At 45.6% G+C, this 24,671-nt stretch overlaps 1 protein-coding gene across 1 annotated transcript in view; it reads right to left on the bottom strand.

The window, feature by feature from the left end:
* Window positions 1-2,194: 2,194 nt before the first annotated feature.
* The window catches only part of LOC136697339 (uncharacterized), a 45,168-nt gene continuing 22,691 nt past the window's right edge, over window positions 2,195-24,671 (bottom strand). Inside the window, exons 3-6 of the mRNA XM_066672376.1 lie at window positions 18,004-18,033; window positions 5,828-5,935; window positions 5,273-5,467; window positions 2,195-2,345 (exon numbers count right to left, since the gene is read on the bottom strand). Coding sequence (XP_066528473.1) covers window positions 5,337-5,467; window positions 5,828-5,935; window positions 18,004-18,033 — 269 coding nt within the window. The 3' untranslated portion in view covers window positions 2,195-2,345; window positions 5,273-5,336. The remainder of the gene's footprint in view (window positions 2,346-5,272; window positions 5,468-5,827; window positions 5,936-18,003; window positions 18,034-24,671) is intronic.

The following is a 24,671-nucleotide window of genomic DNA, read 5'->3' on the forward strand; positions in this document are numbered from 1 at the left end:
ACACACTGAGCACAAACCTGAGGGAGTCACGCCTTTGTACAGAGGATAAACCAAGTTCACTCCAGCAACATTTAACACTTTTATTTGAAATGTGTTTGCTATTTCTTGTCCTTTTACAGTTTTAGCGTTAGCATCGTTTTCTGTATGAATTTACTCTTATGATTGTTATTATTATAAATATAACGTATGGTCTAATTTGTTTGGATTGTGTGTTTTCTGTTTTAAAGCTTTATTTAATGGTATTTGCTTCATTTTTATTCCTTGGATTGGGATTTATTTGCTGTTTTCAACCCCTCAATTTTGTTACTAGGCCACACTGAAAATTAAAGTCACCCTCAGTGTAGCTGAGAGCAAAGGCTGACCAATAGATTGACACCATGAGCCTGAACTGGGTAAACACTTACAGACGATGAATGAACGATTGATTGATTGATTGATTAACCGTTTATTTGTTGATTGATTGATTTGTTGCTTTACTGAATCGTCAGTTGATTGATTGACTTGTTTTATTTTTCAGTGAGTGATTTATTGACTAATTGACTTGTTGATTGATTAATTGATTGATTGATTGGTTGGTCAACCGATTGTTTGTGAGAGTGATTGATACATGGATTGAGTGACTGATTAATGAATTGATTGATTGCACTGCTATTTTTATTGCCGCTACATTAACAACAGGGTTGTCTTGGGTTTAAAGGGTGGAAACGTAGCTAATAAAATCACAGCTTGTGAACTGCCTTTAGACCAGTCCGACCAATCTGACGCAGCTAAACACCCATGTGATGTGACACCACACCCATCACAAAACTAAACTAAACAACAAGCCTGAGATATAAACCCAGAGTTGGGACTGTCCAATAGGAAGGCCCCCCAGGTCTTTCCCTATTGGACACATTTGATTGAGGCTTACGTTCTCTGGCTAATCTGAAAAAATCCTGCTTGTGCTCAGAACTACAATTCTTCTGATATAAAAACCATGAGACTGACACCTGGTGGTCTGGATGTGTCGGTTGCTCCGTACTAAACCTCAATACATGGGGTCTTCATGCAAAAGCGAGAGTGCAAATGCAAAGCAACGTGGCTCTTCGTCGTGAGTTGCATGTTGACTCTGTCACATGGTCCGAATACTGAGAGGGGTCACTTCAGTCCAGCCGCATCAGCATCTTACACAAAGGACATGGTACTACCAGCCAAGCGACATCTCCTTTAACGAGCCAGGACACACAGCGGAGGAGGGGCAGGGCCATGGGGACAGGGAGCTGTGGCTCAGGTTCATATGGAGCACTGACAGTGGTGGACACAGGCTCTGTGTGTTTCTGCTTTACTGCTATGAAACAGATCTAATAGAAATACAACATCTCTCCATATTTATCACTCCTCTCCATCCATCCATCTTCCTCTCACCTACCTTTCCTGTCTTTATCTTTTCTTTAACTCTCTCTTTCTCTCTCTCTCTTTCTCAGTCTCCCTCCCTTAATTCTCTCTTTCTCCTTTATATGTCTTTATGGTTTTCTTCATTTCTCTTTTCTCCCTTTAATTCTAGCTCCCTCTCTTGCTTCCTTTCTCATCTTCTCTCACTATTGCTTGTCCTCTCTTTCCCCCTCCCTCTTTCTTGTCCTCCCTCCACTGCTTGTTCTCCTCTGTATCTGTTTCTCCTCCCTCTCTCTCTCTCTCTCTCTCCTGCAGTGTAATGTATTTTCCGCTGGTGGACAGGTTTATGCAGTGTTGCAGTGATGTGGAGGAGCAGGAGCGAGTTCCAGCGTGTGTGTGTGTGAGAGAGAGAGAGAGAGAGAGAGAGAGAGAGAGAGAGAGAGAGAGAGAGAGAGAGAGAGAGAGAGAGAGAGAGAGAGGGGTAAGGGGACAGAACTGTAACTGCTCAGTTGCAGCTGCACCAGTGCGTCCAGGGCCTGTAACAGCAGCAGACAACGCTGTAAATATAACCTCACTTCTTCATCAACATCAACAGGAGACCTTTCCAGCTCCATCCCCACAGCAAAACAAAAGTGTGTGAGTGTGTGATGTGTTAAGATGTATCCGCCCACTCATGCTGAAGTCATATCATCGCTGTCATCGCATAAAAATGTATCATGTTTCTTCAAAATAGTAACTTTACTGGAAATGGAAACAAATCCTTCTTAACGTTTAATGGAAGTGAATGTTAAAAGACCTTCCAACGTTCACAGAGTTCGTTCTCTTTTTCATGCAGATGGCCACTCCACCCACAGATATACTTCTTCTCCATCGCAGTTATCTGTGCAGAGTAGATGCTCCGCCGCCTCGTCCCCATTGTGCCAGGGCCTCGTTCCACTTTCTCTCAAAACAACAAAGCAAACAAACGTCTGGAACTGCCAGTGGGAGGAAAAAATAAACATGTTTTCAAACGCCGTTCCCTAAAAATAGAACGGTGAAATCACTACCCCACTTGGTCAGAAACACACAGCCAACCGCACACCTCCAGCAGCATCCAGCATGTGTTTCACTGCCACAGAGAACAAAGCTGCAGCTGAAGATTCAGGTCATTACTTGGCAGTTAGAGAGTGAACTACTTCTACTTTCATTCATTCATTCATTCATTCATCTTCTGTATCCACTGAATCCTAATTAGTGTTGCTTTGGGTCAGAAATCATTGGAGCAAATCAGGAACATACACTGGACACTCACCCAGTTACTCACACACACACACACACACACACACACACACACACACACCTGAAGACACCTGTGGACAATTTATAAGTGACTAGGTGACAGTGTGAAACTCTCCATTGGTGTGAGGGAATGAGTGAGTGTGTGAAACGGCCCACAAGTGTGAGTGAGTGAGTGAGTGATTGAGTGAGTGAGTGAATGAGTGACTGTGTGAAACGGCCCACAAGTGTGAGTGAGTGACTGAGTCACTGTGTGAAACTGTCCACAGGTATGAGTAAGTGAGTGAGTGACTGTGTGAAACTGTCCATGGGTGTGAGTGAGTGAGTGAGTGGCTGTGTGAAACTGTCTACAGATGTGAGTGAATGAGTGACTGTGTAAAACTGCCCACATGTGTGTGAGTGAGTGACTGTGTGAAACTGTCCACAGGTATGAGTGAGTGAGTGACTGTGTGAAACTGTCCACGGGTGTGAGTGAGTGAGTGAGTGGCTGTGTGAAACTGTCTACAGATGTGAGTGAATGAGTGACTGTGTGAAACTGCCCACATGTGTGAGTGAGTGAGTGAGTGAGTGAGTGAGTGACTCGGTGAAACTGTCCACAGGTGTGAGTGAGTGAGTGTGTGAAACTGTCCACAGGTATGAGTAAGTGAGTGAGTGACTGTGTGACACTGTCCACAGGTGTGAGTGAGTGAGTGACTCTGTGAAACTGTCCACAGGTGTGAGTGAGTGAGTGAGTGAGTGAGTGACTGTGTGAAACTGTCCACAGGTATGAGTGAGTGAAACTGTCCACGGGTGTGAGTGAGTGAGTGACAGTGTGAAACTGTACACAGGATATGAGTGAGTGATTGTGTGAAACTGTCCACAGGTGTGAGTGAGTGAGTGAGTGAGTGTGTGAAACTGCCCACAGGTGTGAGTGAGTGAGTGTGTGAAACTGTCCACAGTGTGAGTGAGTGTGTGAAACTGTCCACAGTGTGAGTGAGTGAGTGAGTGAGTGTGTGAAACTGTCCACAGTGTGAGAGAGTGAGTGAGTGACTGTGTGAAACTGTCCACAGTGTGAGTGAGTAAGTGTGTTAAACTGTCCAGTGTGAAAGAGTGAGTGAGTGACTGTGTGAAACTGTCCACAGTGTGAGTGAGTGAGTGAGTGAGTGAGTGACTGTGTGAAACTGTCCACAGTGTGAGTGAGTGAGTGTGTGAAACTGTCCACAGTGTGAGAGAATGAGTGAGTGAGTGAGTGAGTGACTGTGTGAAACTGTCCACAGGTATGAGTAAGTGAGTGAGTGAAACTGTCCACGGGTGTGAGTGAGTGAGTGACTGTGTGAAACTGTACACAGGATATGAGTGAGTGATTGTGTGAAACTGTCCACAGGTGTGAGTGAGTGAGTGAGTGAGTGTGTGAAACTGCCCACAGGTGTGAGTGAGTGAGTGAGTGAGTGAGTGAGTGTGTGAAACTGTCCACAGTGTGAGTGAGTGTGTGAAACTGTCCACAGTGTGAGTGAGTGAGTGAGTGAGTGAGTGTGTGAAACTGTCCACAGTGTGAGAGAGTGAGTGAGTGACGGTGTGAAACTGTCCACAGTGTGAGTGAGTAAGTGTGTTAAACTGTCCAGTGTGAAAGAGTGAGTGAGTGACTGTGTGAAACTGTCCACAGTGTGAGTGAGTGAGTGAGTGACTGTGTGAAACTGTCCACAGTGTGAGTGAGTGAGTGTGTGAAACTGTCCACAGTGTGAGAGAATGAGTGAGTGAGTGAGTGAGTGACTGTCTGAAACTGTCCACAGGTATGAGTAAGTGAGTGAGTGAAACTGTCCACGGGTGTGAGTGAGTGAGTGACTGTGTGAAACTGTACACAGGTGTGAGTGAGTGAGTGAGTGAGTGAGTGTGTGAAACTGCCCACAGGTGTGAGTGAGTGAGTGAATGAATGAGTGAGTGTGTGAAACTGTCCACAGGTGTGAGTGAGTGAGTGAATGAATGAGTGAGTGTGTGAAACTGTCCACAGGTGTGAGTGAGTGAGTGACTGTGTGAAACTGTCCACAGTGTGAGTGAGTGACTGTGTGAAACTGTCCACATGGTGAGTGAGTGAGTGTGAGAAACTGTCCACAGGTGTGAGTGAGTGAGTGAGTGACTGGGTGAGTGAGTGATGCCCTGAGATGGACTGGCGCTCTGTTCAGAGTGTGTTTCTGCCTCATATCCTTTGATTCCAGGTAAACTCCAGAGCCACTTCACAGGATGAAGTGGTTACAGAATATAAATAAATGAATGAACTAATGCATGTGTATGGTATATCATAACATTTGTAACTGGACAATAACTGAGTAAATGTCCTCCCTCAGGTAACACTTCCTTGTGAATGATTTTTCCCCAAACTGAGAAGACTATCAGAGCAGGGGCAGATTAGACACAGAGGCCCAATACAACATCGTCATAAACAGCATTTTCTCCAGCCTGCAGCTCAGTGTTCAGCACCTTTCCTCATCTCCTCTGTTCATCTTTATCTTCTCTGGTCTCAGGTCTCACACACACACACACACACACACGTGTCCTGAGATAACTGATTCCTGGAGATGTAATAATAGGGTCGAATCACATTTAAAGAGAACAGAAAGTGGACAGGCGAAATGTAATGAATGTAACCAACCATCATCATCATCATCGCTCGACAGTGGCCAGGTCCCCCTTTAACTCCAGCATCAGATAACACTTCAAAAGCTGAGTCTGCTACTATCGATCATAACCAAGGCCACCAGAGTGAAGTCAGAGGCAGAAATAAGGCCACGGCTGTAGCAGTGTTCTGAGTCCTCACCAGCTACGGTGCAGAAACATTCGGAAACATCTGTGTAAACCAACAAAGCCAAGAAAGTGCCCAGGTCATTATCTGCGCTTCCTCCACATGCTCCAGCATCATCAAAACAAAGCTTACACCTGTCCAGTCGTGCAACGTGTTGGGACCCCTGGTCAAATGATACATTGTTGTTGTTGATTACTCATAATGAAATCCGTAACTTCATGGTGGACCTTCGAATGTGCGCACACAGCATGAAATGAAACTCTGGAGATAGACCCAGTGCAACAGCTTTAACCCGAGCAGCAATGCAACAGCAGATAAACAAACACAAACCAAAGGCTTCAGAAGTGTCCACAACTACAGAAAAATAGTCTGCACAAAGAGAGAAGTCCAGCAGGCGTACAGTACCCAAAAGAGGCAGACTTCCACTGGCGACAGGGGAACGTTCTCCTGCACATGGGCGATACAAGGTTTCCAGAGGTCTCCGAGACTTCCAGAGGAAGAGAGGCATGTCTCCTGTAGAGAGAGAGAGAGAGAGAGAGGGAGAGACAGAGAGAGAGACAGAGAGAGAGAGAGAGAGAGAGAGGGAGAGACAGAGAGAGAGACAGAGAGAGAGAGAGAGAGAGAGAGAGAGAGGGAGAGACAGAGAGAGAGACAGAGATAGAGAGAGAGAGACAGAGAGAGAGAGACAGAGAGAGAGAGAGACAGAGAGAGAGACAGAGAGAGACAGAGAGAGAGACAGAGAGAGAGAGACAGAGAGAGAGAGACAGAGAGAGAGAGAGAGAGAGAGGGAAAGACAGAGAGAGAGACAGAGAGAGAGAGGGAGAGACAGAGAGAGAGACAGAGAGAGAGAGAGAGAGAGACAGAGAGAGAGAGACAGAGAGAGAGAGACAGAGAGAGAGAGAGAGAGAGAGAGAGAGGGAAAGACAGAGAGAGAGACAGAGAGAGAGAGAGAGAGGGAGAGACAGAGAGAGAGACAGAGAGAGAGAGAGAGAGACAGAGAGAGAGACAGAGAGAGACAAAGAGACAGAGAGAGAGAGACAGAGAGAGACAAAGAGACAGAGAGAGAGAGAGAGAGAGACAGAGAGAGAGACAGAGAGAGAGAGAGAGAGAGAGAGACAGAGAGAGAGACAGAGAGAGAGAGAGAATGGGGGGGGGGGGTATATAAAACACATCGTCTAAGTACATCAACTCCACTACAGTCTGTGCATTATAGTAACTAATCCCATTAAAAGCAAATGGACCCCACTGTAAGCACAAACACCCACACTTTCTTACGTCTAATCTCATTAAAACATGCAGTACATACAGATCCCCTGCTGTGCTGCAGGTATATGATATACAGTATAATCTGATTATGATATATTAACTTAATATGAGAAGCACATGGAAGACATTCACTAGTGTCTACAAAGTAGAAAAGTGCACTCCCTGCAGAAAAGACAGAATAGTTGCACAGCTTTAGTGGATCCCAGGTGGCGCGAGGTCATTCCAGGCTGTTGCCATGAAACATGGTCACAAGGGTAAAACCTCTTTTTGCTAAGTGGTTGCTATGGTATTTCCAGTGGTTGTCAATGAGTTGTTAAGAGGGTAGAGAAACGGGCTTGGGACTGGAAGGTCACTGGTTCGATAAACATATAACAGCCACCTGGAACATCCATGGCTGAAATGCTCCCAGGCGCCAACAATGCCATGGATGGGTTAAAACGCAGAGGTTGAATTTCGCTAGTCTGTTATACAATGACAATAAAACACAATTAATTCCAGCATGTGCCATGCTGAGCTGAGGTGTTTCTATTAGGAATGCTTTGGTATCCAAGTGGTTGCTAAAGTTTTTCAGGTGGTTGTTAAGTTGTTCCAGGTGGTAGCTATGACAGTTGCTATGACTTTTTAGGTGTTTACTATGATATGTCAGGTGGTTGCTAGAGCAGTTACTAAGGTATATCATATTGTTGATGAGGCAGTTGCTACGGTATTACGTGTATGATGTGGTGTCCCAGGTGGTTGCTATGGTAGTTGCTATATGGTATATTCAGGTGGTTGCTAAAGTTATCCCATGCAATTGCCAAGGTGTTTGCTAGATGTGTACTGTGGTATGTTATGTGGTTTCTAGGGAATCTGCTTTCAAGTGGTTGCTAAGGTGTTCCCTGTGGTTGCTATGGTATATCAGGTGGTTGCTATTAGTTCCACAGCGGGGTTGCGAACGTGCTTCTATTTGGTTACTTTGGTATAAATCAGGTGATTGAAAACACACACGCATCCAGAGCTTTCCAACTTAAGGACACACACTCCATGCTGCAGTGCGTTCTGGGAAAGTGGCGTGTACGAGTCAGTGATGAATGGTGGAGAGGTCAGAGCTGGCCGTGAAGAGGTAATGAGGGAGGAATAAACTGGCCCAAAATATGTTGGGGCGCTTCTTCTGCCCCGAGGGCACAGTGCTACGCCATCGTCAATACCCGGACACTTCCTCCCGCAGGAGTTTAATTGCTGCATCATCTTGAGTAATGGCGCAGAGGCTGAGTTTAATGGAGTCATTTCCCTCCAGACGGAGAGGGGGAGAGTGAAGTCGGACACACATAAATCACCCCAGATATCAAACCTGACTTATGGTCACTAAGTACCTGAACATCTGGATACATGCGCACACCTGACTGACTTCCAAACTGACAAACTTCCACACATTAACCTATGCTGTTTTTACATTTCTGGATACCTGTTTCTTTTGTACGTACAGATCTTTCTTTTAAACAACTTTGCAGCTATGGATGATCCCACATGAAGTACATGGGTACAGCATGAAGTTGACCAACGCTCATGTTTACCACATCAGACCTTGCTACAGGTGAAGGGACAGACAGAAACCCACTCTGAGGAGGTTCTCCTGGGGTTTCAGGATGCTTGGGAGTGACTCAGAGCAGCTTCTGCCGGAGCTGGGGGAGGAGACGCTGGAATGTAAGGAGTGAGGAGAAAGATAAGCCTTCAGAGGAGAGTTACTGCTGACCAGGAGTCTGAACTGTACATTGTTCAGATGTAACTACTACTGCAAGCGCCTTCTCAGTTTTTAGAGCTAAGAATGTTTAAGCTTAGCTTATAATGCCTTTTATCATTTTTGCTGTCCTTTTTCCACTGAATCACTGAGTTTCCTCTTGGAATTAGCAAAGGTAATCTCATCTAACATATTAAGCAAGGACTAAACTTTCCATTTTGGGAAACTCTGAAGGTGTTCAGGAATGCTGTGTTGTTCCTATCACCATCCAATGGTCTGGGGTTTGATCCTGAGTGATGCCTCAGTTGTGCAAGACCAGGAGTCCAAGACAGCACAGAGACAGATGAAGACATTCATTCATTGTCTGCAACCGCTTTTCCATTTCAGGGTCGCTGTGGTTCTGGAGGCTTCCCTGAATAACTAGGCGCAAGGTAGGACCTTACCCTGGAGGGGACACCAGTCCTTCACAGGGCAACACACACTCACACATTCACTCACACCTATGGACACTTTTTGAGTCATGAATCCACCTACCAATGTGTGTTTTTGGACTGTGGGAGGAAACAGGAGCACCCGGAGGAAACCCACGCAGTCACAGGGAGAACACACCACACTCCTCACAGACAGTCACCCGGAGGAAACCCACGCAGACACAGGGAGAACACACCAAACTCCTTACAGACAGTCACCCGGAGCGGGACTCGAACCACAACCTCCAGGTCCCTGGAGCTGTGTGGCTGCAACACTACCTGCTGAACCACTGCACCGCCCAGTTCGAGACAGGTGAGGTATTAAAATGGAGATACATGTTACTGGAGTAGTCCTATGGGGACAGTTAACCTGAGGAGAAAATTGGGTAAACATTTAAAGAATTTATTGCGGCTAAGCTGGGGACTTACCACAAACAGTATCTATTTGAAGCAGCTACAGAAGAAGAATAAAAATGTTATTTTGGCCGGTGTGTCTCTTTAAAGCACACACACCTAACTCAAGTCCTTTAAAAGGAGAGCCCTACAGAGTTTGGATTTCTACCTCATTATTTTGACCTGATTTAACTCATCTTCTAATTAGCAAAGCTTTCCATTAGCAGAGAGGAAAGGCACTAATCTATTCAGGGCTGTGGCAATTTAGTTTGGCCTGCTTGAACAGAACAAATCAAATTCACCTTTCTCCCTAACACAAAATCCAAGTCAGGGTGGGTGTCTGGAGGGGGCTTCTTTAGCTGGAGCTATGATGCTAATGAAGTTGGATGCTAATATACAGCAGTTAGTATTAGATAGTATTGGCCAAACTGCATTCCTACATTATCAGACAAGCCCCACAAACTGGATTAGATTCAGTAACCACAAGTTTGTTTGTTATGTGGTTTCTCAAATCTTCCTCGGAACTAGTGGGGCCAGACAGTTCAGTATTTCAGCTCCCAGTCCTCTTTATTTGGAGGGAACTAGTTAAACATTTCAATGTGGATTGGTTTTATTTAGTTTGTTATCATCATCTCAAACAAATGTCAGAGTAAATAGAAGAATAATAAATATTTATATTGAATTTAAATGAAATTGACCACTCCACATAGAATCCACTACCAGACGTTTTGGGATGCCTGCTCACCCAACACTTCTCCTGAATCAATACTGCCATCGCTACGGCTAGTTTTCATTTGGAAAACCGAAACAGGAAGAGCCTAGCATGTCATGTTATTCCAAACATCCATCCATTATCTGTAACCGCTTTATCCAGTTCAGGGTCCCGGTGGGTCCAGAGTCTACCTGGAATCATTGGGCGCAAGGCGGCCTGGAGGGGGCGCCAGTCCTTCACAGGGCAACACACACACTCACACCTACGGTCACTTTTGAGTCGCCAATCCACCTACCAACGTGTGTTTTTGGACTGTGGGAGGAAACCGGAGCACCCGGAGGAAACCCACTCAGACACAGGGAGAACACACCAACTCCTCACAGACAGTCACCCGGAGGAAACCCACGCAGACACAGGGAGAACACACCACACTCCTCACAGACAGTCACCCGGAGGAAACCCACGCAGACACAGGGAGAACACACCACACTCCTCACAGACAGTCACCCGGAGGAAACCCACGCAGACACAGGGAGAACACACCACACTCCTCACAGACAGTCACCCGGAGCGGGAATCGAACCCACAACCTCCAGGTCCCTGGAGCTGTGTGACTGCGACACTACCTGCTGAGCCACCCTTATTCCAAACAAGCAACAGGGAGTATAGTTTCTGTCAAGAGTTACGTGAAAATCCCGATGGGGAAAGCGTGGGGTTTTCATCTCCAAATGTGTGCACTGGGGGATGCCAACGTGTTTGTTTACACAAACGAGCCTCGCGGTTTAACAAACAGAAAACTGAAAAGTGAAGGGGAAAGTGGAAATTTCTAAGCTTTGGAAGAATGGGAAGTTGAAAACCAGGGAAGATAAACGCTCCCGGAATCAAGTCACGTAGCTGGAAGACTATCAGAGACTCAGACTCCCCAGATTAATGTAAACACAACAGAGTTTCATGGGGAAAGTCTAAACATGGAGACAGTGATCTGAAACATTTCTTGAAGAATTCTCAGCGCTGATGTGGCCAGGTGTTTTGGAACATGTGATTCATTCCCAGGGTTTGAGCTCCATTTCTGAAAGAGACTCATCCCAGATGTAGATTCAAATCAAGCCACCATCACAGTATCTCTCTATCTCTGACTTAAGAGGCTCGGATCTCTTCTGCTTCCTCCTCCCTCCCCTATGCAGGGCTCATGTTTTGCTTTTGATGGCTTTTCTGACAGAAATATGGTGTTTTTGTTCCTCCTAAAGCTCCACAGGCCATTCCTCTAGTTAGAGAACATGCTCTAATATGGAACATGTCTTACCTGGAGTGATGGCATATGGCCTGTGAAATTGAACTGACTGTACACAACAATGCCCGGAGCAACCCCTGCTCAAGCAATTGGTAGAATTTATCACAGGTCTTCTTGTCTTCTGCAGTACGTATTCAGTTCTGTGCAGGATAGGCTGGAAAGCCTTTACAGTAAGTGTAACCTAACATTTTTGACAATGCTAATATGTAATGCTTCACTTTTCTACGTCTGCTTGAGTACGTAAAGAACACAGTGATTTGACTTTTGTCACCCACGTCTTTTCAAAGTGTAATATTGAGCCATTCACGTTCTTGTACACGAAGGACGACCACAACTGTCAAAATGAAAAATAAATTAAATAAAAGCCCTTAGCGAATCAATAAATTAATACATAAATTGAGTATAAAACAACTAATGTGCAAATAAATAATGTGATATATATATATATATTTTTACGTATTTCTACATCCGTATGTTAATTGAGTGGGTGGTCCTAGCATAGTAACCGAATAACTGACAATGATTTTACATGACCTGTTTACATGTAACCCTTCTGGACCAGACAACTGTGGGACAAAACCAGACCACCTGGAGATGAAGAAAACTATTAGCATTTAGCCACAAATCTACTCAGTACTTACATACTGATCCACTCTTGTCCTGGCAGCTTGGCGTACAGCATACGAATAGGGTTCAAATTTAACAGGCATTTCTACACTTAAAAGGCCAGGTTACTAGCTAATCTAACTTTAGCCGCAGAGCTAATGTTAATGTTTGTAGGAACTGATTTTCAGATCATATAATCCAGTGAGTAATTGCTAATCAGTGTGGCAAATATCCCAAAAATATGCCTTAAAAAGACAATGTTTACATAAATTGCCGCTTTCATTCCTTACAGTAATTACAGTACAAATATATTACAAAAAACACATTTCTAATTTCAGCAAGAAGTCATGGTGATTAGCCCTTTTTAAAGCTATTTTTAAAGTAGCAAATATATAAAGAATTTTACAATTCTTGCTGCTAGTGACAAAGTTGTCAAATGCAAAAAATGGTGCATTTAGTCTTTTACACAAGAGATAGGCCACTGTGCTGAGTTTGAAATTAGCGACTAATGCTGTGTAGAGAAGGAGTTTTCTTTGTGTTGTAGACCTCAGGTGCAGCTCTAATATACTCCATTATCCAAGACTGCTATTACCCAAGCCCCATTAACCTTGATGAACACAAAGAAAAATGGACCACCTAAGATGTCCTGAATGAGCACAGTGTGAAAATGGCTAGGTGAGGGGACAAAAAAAAATATTAGCTACAAACTAAAAGCAATGGTTTGGCACAGAAATCCATACAATTTCCCCCTTACCTCAGAGGTAGCTGAACAGTGAAAACACGTTTGGTGCCTTAGATTTGCTTCCTTGCTTTTGAGCCAGAGCTATGATGCTAATGTTGCTAACAAACAATGGAAGATAGTGTTTCCTTGTTAGCATTGTGCTAATTAACACCCCTTTGTCTGTTTTGAGTTGTCAGGTGATGTTAACTAGACTTGTTCACATGGTTTCTGACACTGTATGACATACTAATATCGTCATAATTGGACAAAACAGGTTGTATGGCTAAAAACAGTAGCAGCCATCTTGAATCCTGTACTGTCTGTAATTGGCTAACAAAGACTGATGGGTGGAGACAATCACTTACCAGTTTCAAGCATTAGTTATTGGTCAAAGACACTGACTGTGATGTATGTTAGCCCAAACCAAACAGAAGCTTGTAGGTCTTTATTATTTTTACTCTGACTGGAAAGATGCCATTAAACAAAATACAAATCTGTCTGTTGTTTTTGTATTGATGTGGCTCACCTTGGCTCTGCCATGTGGACAGACCGATACATCACACACTCTCAAACTCTCACATTCTCTTTAAGCCCCTATTAAAGCAGGTGAAAAGCTATGATTTGTCTTACATGACAGACCCTTGATCACAACCTTGTCCACGTTTGTTGACTTTGACAGAGTAGCCTAGGGAAATTCTGTCCTTGGGCTAAAGTCCCAGTGCTAGGTCCAAGTGCCTGGCTGAATAAACTCCTTATTTATCTGTTCAGAAGTATATTCCAGCATTTTTCAAGCATCAGTTGAGCATAACTGTAACACAAAGTGCATTACCACTGATAAAATAATAAAAAAAATTTTGAAATGGGGCCATGCAACTGCAGTTTGTGTTTGAAAATGAACGGCTGTGTGGAGAAAGTCTAATTCCATTTTCAACAATTACTTCTAATATTTTAAATAATAGCAGGTAGTGTCGCATTCACACAGCTCCAGGGACCTGGAGGTTGTGGGTTCATTCCTGCTCCGGGTGACTGTCTGTGAGGAGTGTGGTGTCAGAGGCGATTGCTCTAAGACAGCAAGGGAAGCAGTGAAGTGCAGCGAATCGAGACGAGTCATTGGATAAATGCTGGGGTTTGTCCCGCCCATCGGACGCTCAGCGTCTCTGGGGGTCTATGGGGCAGTGGGCTGGCCTCGGCTGGCCCGGACGCTCAGCTTCTGCATGATGATTGGATGATCTGTCTGAGGCTGAATCCCTTTTTGATTGACAGCAAAATGAGCGAATCAGCGATCCTTTGGTGTAAAGATCCGTGGGAGCATTAAATTTTCATTCTGTTCAGAGCTTCCCCTCCTTGAAAGACCAGCATCCACCACTGTGTGGTGTGTTCTCCCTGTGTCTGCGTGGGTTTCCTCCAGGTGACTGTCTGTGAGGAGTGTGGTGTGTTCTCCCTGTGTCTGTGTGGGTTTCCTCCAGGTGCTCTGGTTTCCTCCCACAGTCCAAAAACACACATTGGGAGAACACACCAAGCTTCTCACAGACTGTCACCCGGAGCAGAGCTCGAACCCACAACCCAAGGACCCTGGAGCTACTACCTGTCGCGCCACTGTGCTGCTTCCTGCTTCGTTCACAATTTTTTCTGTTACTCTTACATTTTTGTGAATTGCATTTTTTTTATTGTAAAGTGCCATCAACTGCCCAATATGGATCACTTCCCAGATAACAAACACATTTGGGCTAAATCTGTCTCAATCTTGGCACTTACGGCACAGTTACTGCACTGGTGAGTGTTGTGTAGACCAGATGTCATGAGCCAGGCTTGACTTGGGTTATGGCATGCGTGGTGTGGACCAAAACTCACTTGACACCTGGTCTCTATAGGTGGCGCTGTGGCTGAGTCAAAACTGACATTCAAGTCCAAATGTGGGCCAAAATAGAACAGCAGATATGCCACATTTGAGGCCAAAGATTCAGTGCTATCTGGGTTGCTTCTTCTTCATTAGCGATCTGATGAGATGGACACGCTGTGTTGTGGCCCAATGTCCTTAGCCCCATGTCCAGAAATCCTGATTTAGAGCAGCAGAGAGTACATTCTCTTAGTATTAAGCTGCTGTTATGTTACTAAACCAAAAATTCTAAAAACAGTTTTATTTTTCTGTACAGAATTTCACTAAGAGCTACCTAGTAAAATTCATTTAGAAAGCCAGCTCCATCACGATTCAACCTTCATGAGTCCCAGACGTCAGCTGTAATCATTACTGAGTGAACTCATCTATCCATTTACGACAATGTGCAAAGCAATTAAACAAAGCATGTGATTAGCCCTGTCCCCATCAGCCTCTCGTATATGGATGAAAAGACTCGGAGCTCATGACAGGCCTATTTTTTCCCCTTTGCTGTGTACTGTATCAAAGCAAAGCGATCCTGAGGGAGAGAGATTATTTATAGCACCCCTCGCACTTGCTTAGATGACTTTGAATTATTAATAACAGAGTATTTTTAGCCAATAAGATCAATTTTAGGGATTGTCACATGCTTTTGCCATGTTTGGGTAGCGTCTAAGGGCAGAGGATGCCCGTATTTGTACAGGGGCTGACATGGTAAGGGTGTCTTATTTCATGCTGTTTTAAAATGTTATATAGTTCTCTGTGCTCTTTAAGAAAAAAAAGAGCATGGAAAACTGAAATAAAGGCAGAGATGTTACTGGCTTACAGTTACACTGAATCTTTGTAGGCCCCCACAATGCTTGATATTCATTCATTCATTATCTGTAACCCTTATCCAGTTCAGGGTCGCGGTGGGTCCAGAGCCTACCTGGAATCATTGGGCGCAAGGAGGGAATACACCCTGGAGGGGGCGCCAGTCCTTCACAGGGCAACACACAAACACACACCCCTACGGACACTTTTGAGTCGCCAATCCACCTACCAACCTGTGTTTTTGGACTGTGGGAGGAAACCGGAGCACCCAGAGGAAACCCACGCGGACACAGAGAGAACACACCACACTCCTCACAGACCGTCACCCGGAGGAAACCCACGCAGACACAGGGAGAACACACCACACAGACAGTCACCCGGAGGAAACCCACGCAGACACAGGGGGAACACACCACACTCCTCACAGACAGTCACCCGGAGGAAACCCACGCAGACACAGGAAGAACACACCACACTCCTCACAGACAGTCACCCGGAGCGGGAACCGAACCCACAACCTCCAAGCCCCTGGAGCTGTGTGACTGCGACACTACCTGCTGCGCCACCGTGCCGCCACAATGCTTGACATGCTTTAGAAAATTAGGGAGTCATCTCAACAACAATCAATGGGCAATATATTTGTTTGGATTGTGGGATGAAACAGGAGCACCTGGAGAAAACCCACACAGACAGAGGGAGAACACATCACACTCATCACAGACAAAGCTGGCTGTCCCATCATGCAATGCAAGCACAGCTCCCGTCTATTTCTCTCTTCTCCTAGAGCATAATTTTATAATTAAAATTGGGATAAAACCGGGAATAAAAGAATCCATCGCACTGAAACACTGAGGCGACGCTAGCTGAGGGAAGTAAACACCGGTTGCGTGCGGTGGGCGGGAAAAAGCCATGACACAATTGCTCTCTAACTAGAACGCCTCAGTAATCTGCCTCATGAGGATAAACGACCATAAGAATGTGTGTTCCCACCTTGCACCCAGTGATTCCAGGTAGGCTCTGGACCCACCACAACCCTGAACTGGATAAGCACTTACAGACCATGATTGAATATTATATATAATTATAATATTTAATATATAAATAATGTGTTCTATTATTAAATCAGTTATAACTGCTAGTAGCCAAAAAAGGTATTATATGTTCTTAATTTGTATTGGAATCATTTTACAGATCATCTTATCTATTTAATCTGTACATATTAGGTGTACAAATATTTTTTTCATTATAGAACTGTGTAAAATAAAAGAACATAATTTAAGTCCTGGGGCGGCACGGAGGAGCAGCAGGTAGTTGTCGCAGTCACACAGCTCCAGGGACCTGGAGGTTGTGGGTTTGATTCCCGCTCCGGGTGACTGTCTGTGAGGAGTGTGGTGTGTTCTCCCTGTGTCTGTGTGGGTTTCCTCCGGGTGACTGTCTGTGAGGTGTGTGGTGTGTTCTCCCTGTGTCCGTGTGGGTTTCCTCCGGGTGACTGTCTGTAAGGAGTGTGGTGTGTTCTCCCTGTGTCTGTGTGGATTTCCTCCGGGTGACTGTCTGTGAGGAGTGTGGTGTGTTTTCCCTGTGTCTGCGTGGGTTTCCTCCGGGTGACTGTGAGGAGTGTGGTGTGTTCTCCCCGTGTCCACGCGGGTTTCCTCCGGGTGCTCTGGTTTCCTCCCACAATCCAAAAACACACATTGATAGGTGGATTGGTGTGTGAGTGTGTGTTGCCCTGTGAAGGACTGGCACCCTCTCCAGGGTGTGTTCCTGCCTTGCGCCCAATGATTCCAGGTAGGCTCTGGGGCTTACAGATAATGAATGAATGAATGAATTTAAGTCCTGGAGATGAAATGGGGCATATGAAATCAACAATTTTTTTAATCTACAATTAATATAGAATATGGTGCAATTATGATCAATTATTAAAAGAACTGAGTATGTATCGTTGAGGGTTGCACCACAGTGACAGTTTTTTTCTGAGTGCAAGAAGCAGCACAAAATCAGAATGGTTCTTTTTAGTCCATGTTTTCTGCCTCACGCAGCCCATAAAGAACTGTCTGGGTGGCCTTGTTTTTACTTGGGTGTTTATACGGCAGTGACAAGATAAACTGGCAATTTTCTACACAGTGTCCAACGAGATTTATATCCTTGCTTGTGCAGTTTGTCTTTAGAGGTCTGAAATGAAGGGTAGCGAATGAGTTATCAGAATTATCTGAAAGGGCGAGTCAGTGTTTGTGGAAAAGGAGAGCAGACACTAGCTGGGGAAATGGACTAATAATGTGGAATGGCTGAGGTGTGTTTTTGGCACATGGAGGACAGGGCAGGTGAGTGGGGAGCCGAGTGGTTTATGATGTTTATCGGTGATGCATCACGTAAAGCTCTGGTACTGAGCACACATTAACGGTGCCGGTGGGGCTAGGGACACCAGGGAGCCCACTGTGGCTCTGCATGTAAGAGTATGATGGGGCTGTAAATCTAGCTTGGAGGGGGGTGGATCTGGGACACCAGACTTCACTGTTGAGCCTTCTGGAGCCTTTAGATGATGGCAGAAATGTGGTGTTTGCTGGTAGGAAGAGAGCGTGCTGGGCCATGTGTGAAACCCTAGATTATATTGTGATCTTATCCTGTGTATAATTACAAAAATTTTACAAGGTGCACAGAGAATGGCATTACAGCAACCAGACATTCCATCAGTAATAACACAGATGAAAATCTTACATACCTAACGAGTTTGGAGTCGCCATATTCGGATCTGAAACAGAAAAAGCAAAATATTTCAGAAAATACAGCGTAAAGCCACAGATGCTTAAAACCATGCCGTATGCACTGAATACAGTCCTCCAGCTCCAGCCTTCGGAGAATTGACATCGTGGCAGGATTACGGAAGGATCTTAGGCCAGACTAATTGGACTTCCTCTGAGTGAGTGCTAACCTTCATCTTCTTAATTATAGCCACTGCAGCTGCTGCTTTTACAGCCTGATCCAGCCTGGACCTCCAAGCCAGAAAGAGCAAACAAAACAGCAGTGAGGACGCCTTTTTCCTTTTTGCTTCGATGGAAGAAGCTTTACTTCCCAGATACACAACGGTGTGCAGGCTTTACACGAGCTGTATCAACACCACTTCCCTGAGAGGTGGGATACTTTTTGTAAATGGTGAGGGTCTGTGAAGGAAAGTAGTGGGAAGATGTAAGAAGAAGTAGGGAAAAAATGCTAACTGTGGGAAGATGAAATCTGAAAATATCAGATTTTATTATTTTTATTTGGGGCGGCACGGTGGCGCAGCAGGTAGGTGTCGCAGTCACACAGCTCCAGGGACCTGGAGGTTGTGGGTTCGATTTCCGCTCCGGGTGACTGTCTGTGAGGAGTGTGGTGTGTTCTCCCTGTGTCTGCGTGGGTTTCCTCCGGGTGACTGTCTGTGAGGAGTGTGGTGTGTTCTCTCTGTGTCTGCGTGGGTTTCCTCCGGGTGACTGTCTGTGAGGAGTGTGGTGTGTTCTCCGTGTGTCTGTGTGGGTTTCCTCCGGGTGACTGTCTGTGAGGAGTGTGGTGTGTTCTCTCTGTGTCTGCGTGGGTTTCCTCCGGGTGACTGTCTGTAAGGAGTGTGGTGTGTTCTCCCTGTGTCTGCGTGGGTTTCCTCCGGGTGACTGTCTGTGAGGAGTGTGGTGTGTTCTCTCTGTGTCTGCGTGGGTTTCCTCCGGGTGACTGTCTGTGAGGAGTGTGGTGTGTTCTCCCTGTGTCTGCGTGGGTTTCCTCCGGGTGACTGTCTGTGAGGAATGTGGTGTGTTCTCTCTGTGTCTGCGTGGGTTTCCTCCGGGTGACTGTCTGTGACGAGTGTGGTGTGTTCTCCCTGTGTCTGCGTGGGTTTCCTCCGGGTGACTGTCTGTGAGGAGTGTGGTGTGTTCTCCCTGTGTCTGCGTGGGTTTCCTCCGGGTGACTGTCTGTGTGGAGTTGGTGTGGTCTCCCTGTGTCTGCGTGTGTTTCCAATGATTCCAGGTAGGCTCTGGACCCACCGCGACCCTGAACTGGATAAGGGTTACAGATAATGAATGAATGAATGAACTTTTTTTTATTTTAAATATTTCATTTTGATTTCTCAGGACAGAGTGGGTTAAACAGACTCGTAATTTAAAAGAACCAAAGATCTCCATTTCCCATGGGTATGTACATGCATTGCTCTTTGTGACATCACAAAAACAAGGGAAAACTCAAATGGCATCTTTTTTTTTTTTTTGCAGAGGACAACAAATGGAGAATAAAGATGTTTCTTTGAAGTCATGACCTGCAGCCTCCAGCCTGAGGAAACAAATTCAACTGCAGAAAAGCCATAAAGGCATTATTGCCTGCAGACAATAAACACCAGCACTAAGGTTTCTTACGCACTTAACAGCAGACCATCGATAGATCAGAAGTCTCTCTGTGGCCTGTGTGATGGACTGAGTGAATGTCTCTCTTTCTTTCGGTCTGACACCCAGAGTCATTTCTATCAGCAGAGTTCAGAGTTCAGGCCAGGCCTCAGAGAGCCACCGAGACCCCAGTAAGTGCTGAGTGTGACTGGCAATAAATGCCATTGCAGCTCTAAGCAAATCACACGCACTGTGGCCAGTCCACAAGATAGATCTCAGCCAGGCCGTAAACTTTAGGACACCGGCATGAACCAATCTACTCCTGATGCCTGTGTTATTTACTGACCATCTACAGTGTCCTCCACGTCTCAACACTGAGGACAGACCAGTGCCTTGATGCAACCTTAAACAAACGGGTCCTGCACAGGTTCTTTTCTGTCAGAACAAAAACTTCCCTTTCTTTCATTTTTCCACATTTTCTGAGCCATTGGTAAGAGTACAAGAAGCCACAGTTGTCCACTCCCTTTCTAAGCATGTTTCTAAGCAGTACTGCCAACTGTGTGTGTCAAAATTCATTGGACAAACGGACAATGACGGAAGGGACGTGTCCCCACCAATATCTAGCAATTATTGAATTGTCCCCACCAATAATTTGATACCCAATTTGTCAATGTCTCATTAACCTAGAGGTGAAGAAAGGGTTAGATCACCTTCTCTACTCGAGGCCTACCTCCCTGTAACACATATGGCCAGTGTGATTGGCTGTGCCTTTCCCTGCAGTCACGAGAAGCTTTCCAGTTATAAGCAAGACTTACTGTGCCACACTCAGGTGTGACGTGGGTGACACCTGGGTGTCAAAAGCAAGTGAGGATGGCAGCATAAAAAGAAGGTGGACGTAAGGAAGAAACGTGTAAGTCACTTAAAGTCAAGTTCGCTAATGAAATGAGTCCATCATAATAACGTTAATGGCAATGTTAGGCTTTGGCTCACAGCATACAGCAGGCTACAGTCATCTGTAGCTATCAATAACATGGTTTGGAAATTAACAGCACAACAAACTGCCAGAAGTAGTGCTGTCAAAATTCATTCATTCATTTCACACACTCACCCCGTCAATAGATACAGTTTTTGGACTATAGGAGAAGACCAGATCACCCGGAGGAAACCCACGCAGACACAGGGAGAACACACCACACTCCTCACAGACAGTCACCCGGAGGAAACCCACGCAGACACAGAGAGAACACAACACACTCCTCACAGACAGTCACCCAGAGGAAACCCACGCAGACACAGGGAGAACATACGACACTCCTCACAGACAGTCACCCGAAGGAAACCCACACAGACACAGGGAGAACACACCACACTCCTCACAGACAGTCACCCAGAGGAAACCCACGCAGACACAGGGAGAACATACGACACTCCTCACAGACAGTCACCTGGAGAAAACCCACGCAGACACAGAGAGAACAAAACACACTCCTCACAGACAGTCACCCAGAGGAAACCCACGCAGACACAGGGAGAACATACGACACTCCTCACAGACAGTCACCCGAAGGAAACCCACACAGACACAGGGAGAACACACCACACTCCTCACAGACAGTCACCCAGAGGAAACCCACGCAGACACAGGGAGAACATACGACACTCCTCACAGACAGTCACCTGGAGAAAACCCACGCAGACACAGAGAGAACACAACACACTCCTCACAGACAGTCACCCGAAGGAAACCCACACAGACACAGGGAGAACACACCACACTCCTCACAGACAGTCACCCAGAGGAAACCCACGCAGACACAGGGAGAACATACGACACTCCTCACAGACAGTCACCTGGAGAAAACCCACGCAGACACAGAGAGAACACAACACACTCCTCACAGACAGTCACCCGGAGGAAACCCACGCAGACACAGGGAGAACATACGACACTCCTCACAGACAGTCACCCGGAGGAAACCCACACAAACACAGGGAGAACACACCACACTCCTCACAGACAGTCACCCAGAGGAAACCCACGCAGACACAGGGAGAACATACGACACTCCTCACAGACAGTCACCCGGAGGAAACCCACGCAGACACAGGGAGAACACACCACACTCCTCACAGACAGTCACCCAGAGGAAACCCACACAGACACAAGGAGAACACACCACACTCCTCACAGACAGTCACCCAGAGGAAACCCACACAAACACAGGGAGAACACACCACACTCCTCACAGACAGTCACCCAGAGGAAACCCACACAGACACAAGGAGAACACACCACACTCCTCACAGACAGTCACCCAGAGGAAACCCACACAGACACAAGGAGAACACACCACACTCCTCACAGACAGTCACCCGGAGGAAACCCACACAAACACAGGGAGAACACACCACACTCCTCACAGACAGTCACCCAGAGGAAACCCACGCAGACACAGGGAGAACATACGACACTCCTCACAGACAGTCACCCGGAGGAAACCCACGCAGACACAGGGAGAACACACCACACTCCTCACAGAGAGTGTTCAGCCCAAATAATGTACATCTGTGGTCCTCTTGTGGCCCATATATGGCCTTGAATGATGGCGTTGACCCAGATGCCTTGCTCAAGTGCACTTCAGCAGTGGATATTGAGAAAGGGGAAAGCACAGTTCCTCCCACTCCTTTATATTTTCCTGCTGGTCCTAGGGACTGAACAGGAAACTTTTTGGTCCCAAGACGACCAAAGCTGCCCCCTTTTAAATCTCCTGAATACGGTTAGTTTACATCCCAACCATCCAATCCTGGAGAAAGTCTGAGAGACACATGGGACTGCCTTTAAAATGAGTTCAAATCGCGGAAGCTCAGAGGTGTGGCTTGTGCTAATGTTAAAATGGTGGAAGGTGAGAGGGTTACAAGTGATTGACGGCTGTTTTAAAGAAGCCACTTCAGCTCGGCTCTGAGAAGGAGATCGATGATGAGGACGCTGTTAGAGGTCAGGAGAGATGTGAGCATCTGCTGTTTCTCTGGAAAACAAAGCATGGGCTTGTTATGTCTGAGAAAAAACGGCTTTTTAAATAGTTCTGTGTTTTCAGCTTCACCAACTAAATTCTGATTTAAGAAAAAGAAGAGTCAGCTTTATGAATCCCCTTAGGGAAATTGATTCTCTCTATTTAACCCATCCATGACATTGAACACACAGACACACACTAGTGAGTAATACTTCCTACACACTAGGGGCAATGAACACACACTCAAGCCAATAACCTCGGAGCCCGGGTGGTCATGGGAAATGAACTGGTGACTGTCACGTCCTGTGTTTGTTTTTCATTTAGCACATGGCTCTGTTTTTTTATTCTTCCTGTCTCCGCCCTAGTCCCGCCTTAGCTCCGCCCTCTCATCAGAGTCTTCTTTGTAGCCCTGCCCTCTCGTTATTGTCCCCAGGTGTTCCTTGTCAGTGCTCTGTGTATATATAGTCCCTTTGTTTCAGTGTGGTGACTCAAAGACTGACTGGGTGGTTTTGTTTCACAGTATGTGGGTTGGTGGGCTCTAGATTCCCAAAGGATTGTGAACATACAATAAAATGTCATAATACATTCTGTTTAAGGTGGAATGGAAAATTCATATAAAATGTTTGTGGTTAAAAAGGCAACAACAGGTTGGTAAATATTAACTATTTCAGACCATATGGGTTTTCAAAGCATAGCCATAACCCAGATATAATACATTAGCATTAATAATGTAATGTGTTGCAGTGTGAAAATAAATGTAGTAATTCTTTAACATAATATATCCCGCAAGTTCCGTCCATATGTTGTGTGTTTATGCTGTAGCAGGAAGTTAAATGCATGCTATGCATTTGCTAATGAGAAACAATTTCCTCGCCAAGCTCAAACCCAGGAAGATTTCCACAAATGTTTAGTAGTTAAAAAAGGTGCTATAAAAAAAACAGCACCTCAGGAGATGAAGGGCTGAACTTTAACAACACATTCCTGGATAATTCTGTGCCGTGAATATAAATAACTCACAAGTGACTGAAACATTTTGGAGCAACATTCATCTGCTCTTAAAGCCTGTACACTGCATTTTAGGGGGAAAATAAATAGATTTCTCCTAATTCTCCCCCTGAATGTGATATTGTGGTGATGGACAGGGACTGGGAGAGGATAGCAACGAATGTTTGGCCCAAATGTGATGAGTCTGTCTGCCTTGACTTCTAGGGACCAGAAGTCCAAAGGGCCAAGAAGTGGAACAAATCTGGCCTAAATCAACCTTTGACCCACGTCTTGTTCACACAACACTGCCCAGTGCCAAAACCCAAATGTGTCAACTATATGGGTGGGTCTCATGGGGGAGCTCACAATATGCCTAGTGGTTCCCCCTTTGGAGTGTGTTTGGGGTCGTTGTTGGGCTTGGTGTGTAGTGAGAGGTGTAATTCAGTAATCCCTCACTACTTCGCGGTTCATCTTTCGTGGATTCGCTACTTTGCGGGTTTTTTCAGGGGGGCTTATGGCCGCTATATTGAGGGAAAATCTAGGAAAACCGCGAAAGATGTGTCAGTTAAAAGGTTTTTTTTATTTACATGTATTAGACTAGGCCTGTAGGTGGCAAAATATATCATTTACAAGTGTTTCTTACGTACAGTACATGTGGTGTTCATGTCCACATCCGAGTGAAATTTACTGACGCTAAATCACAGCTTAGGAATGACTCTATTAAAGAAACTGGTGGGATATCACATGTAGTTCCAGCTGAAAAACATTATAGAATGACTGTTTAATGCTAAGGGTGGGTTGTTAACAGTAACAGGGAGGGTTTTAAAAGTCCAAATACACGTTAAGGGCGGCACGGTGGCGCAGCAGGTAGTGTTACAGTCACACAGCTCCAGGGACCTGGAGGTTGTGGGTTCGATTCCCGCTCCGGGTGACTGTCTGTGAGGAGTTGGTGTGTTCTCTCTGTCTGCGTGGGTTTCCTCCGGGTGCTCCGGTTTCCTCCCACAGTCCAAAAACACACGTTGGTAGGTGGATTGGCGACTCAAAAGTGTCCGTAG

Source organism: Hoplias malabaricus, chromosome 5 (assembly GCF_029633855.1).
Source record: "Hoplias malabaricus isolate fHopMal1 chromosome 5, fHopMal1.hap1, whole genome shotgun sequence".
NCBI lineage: Eukaryota > Metazoa > Chordata > Actinopteri > Characiformes > Erythrinidae > Hoplias > Hoplias malabaricus.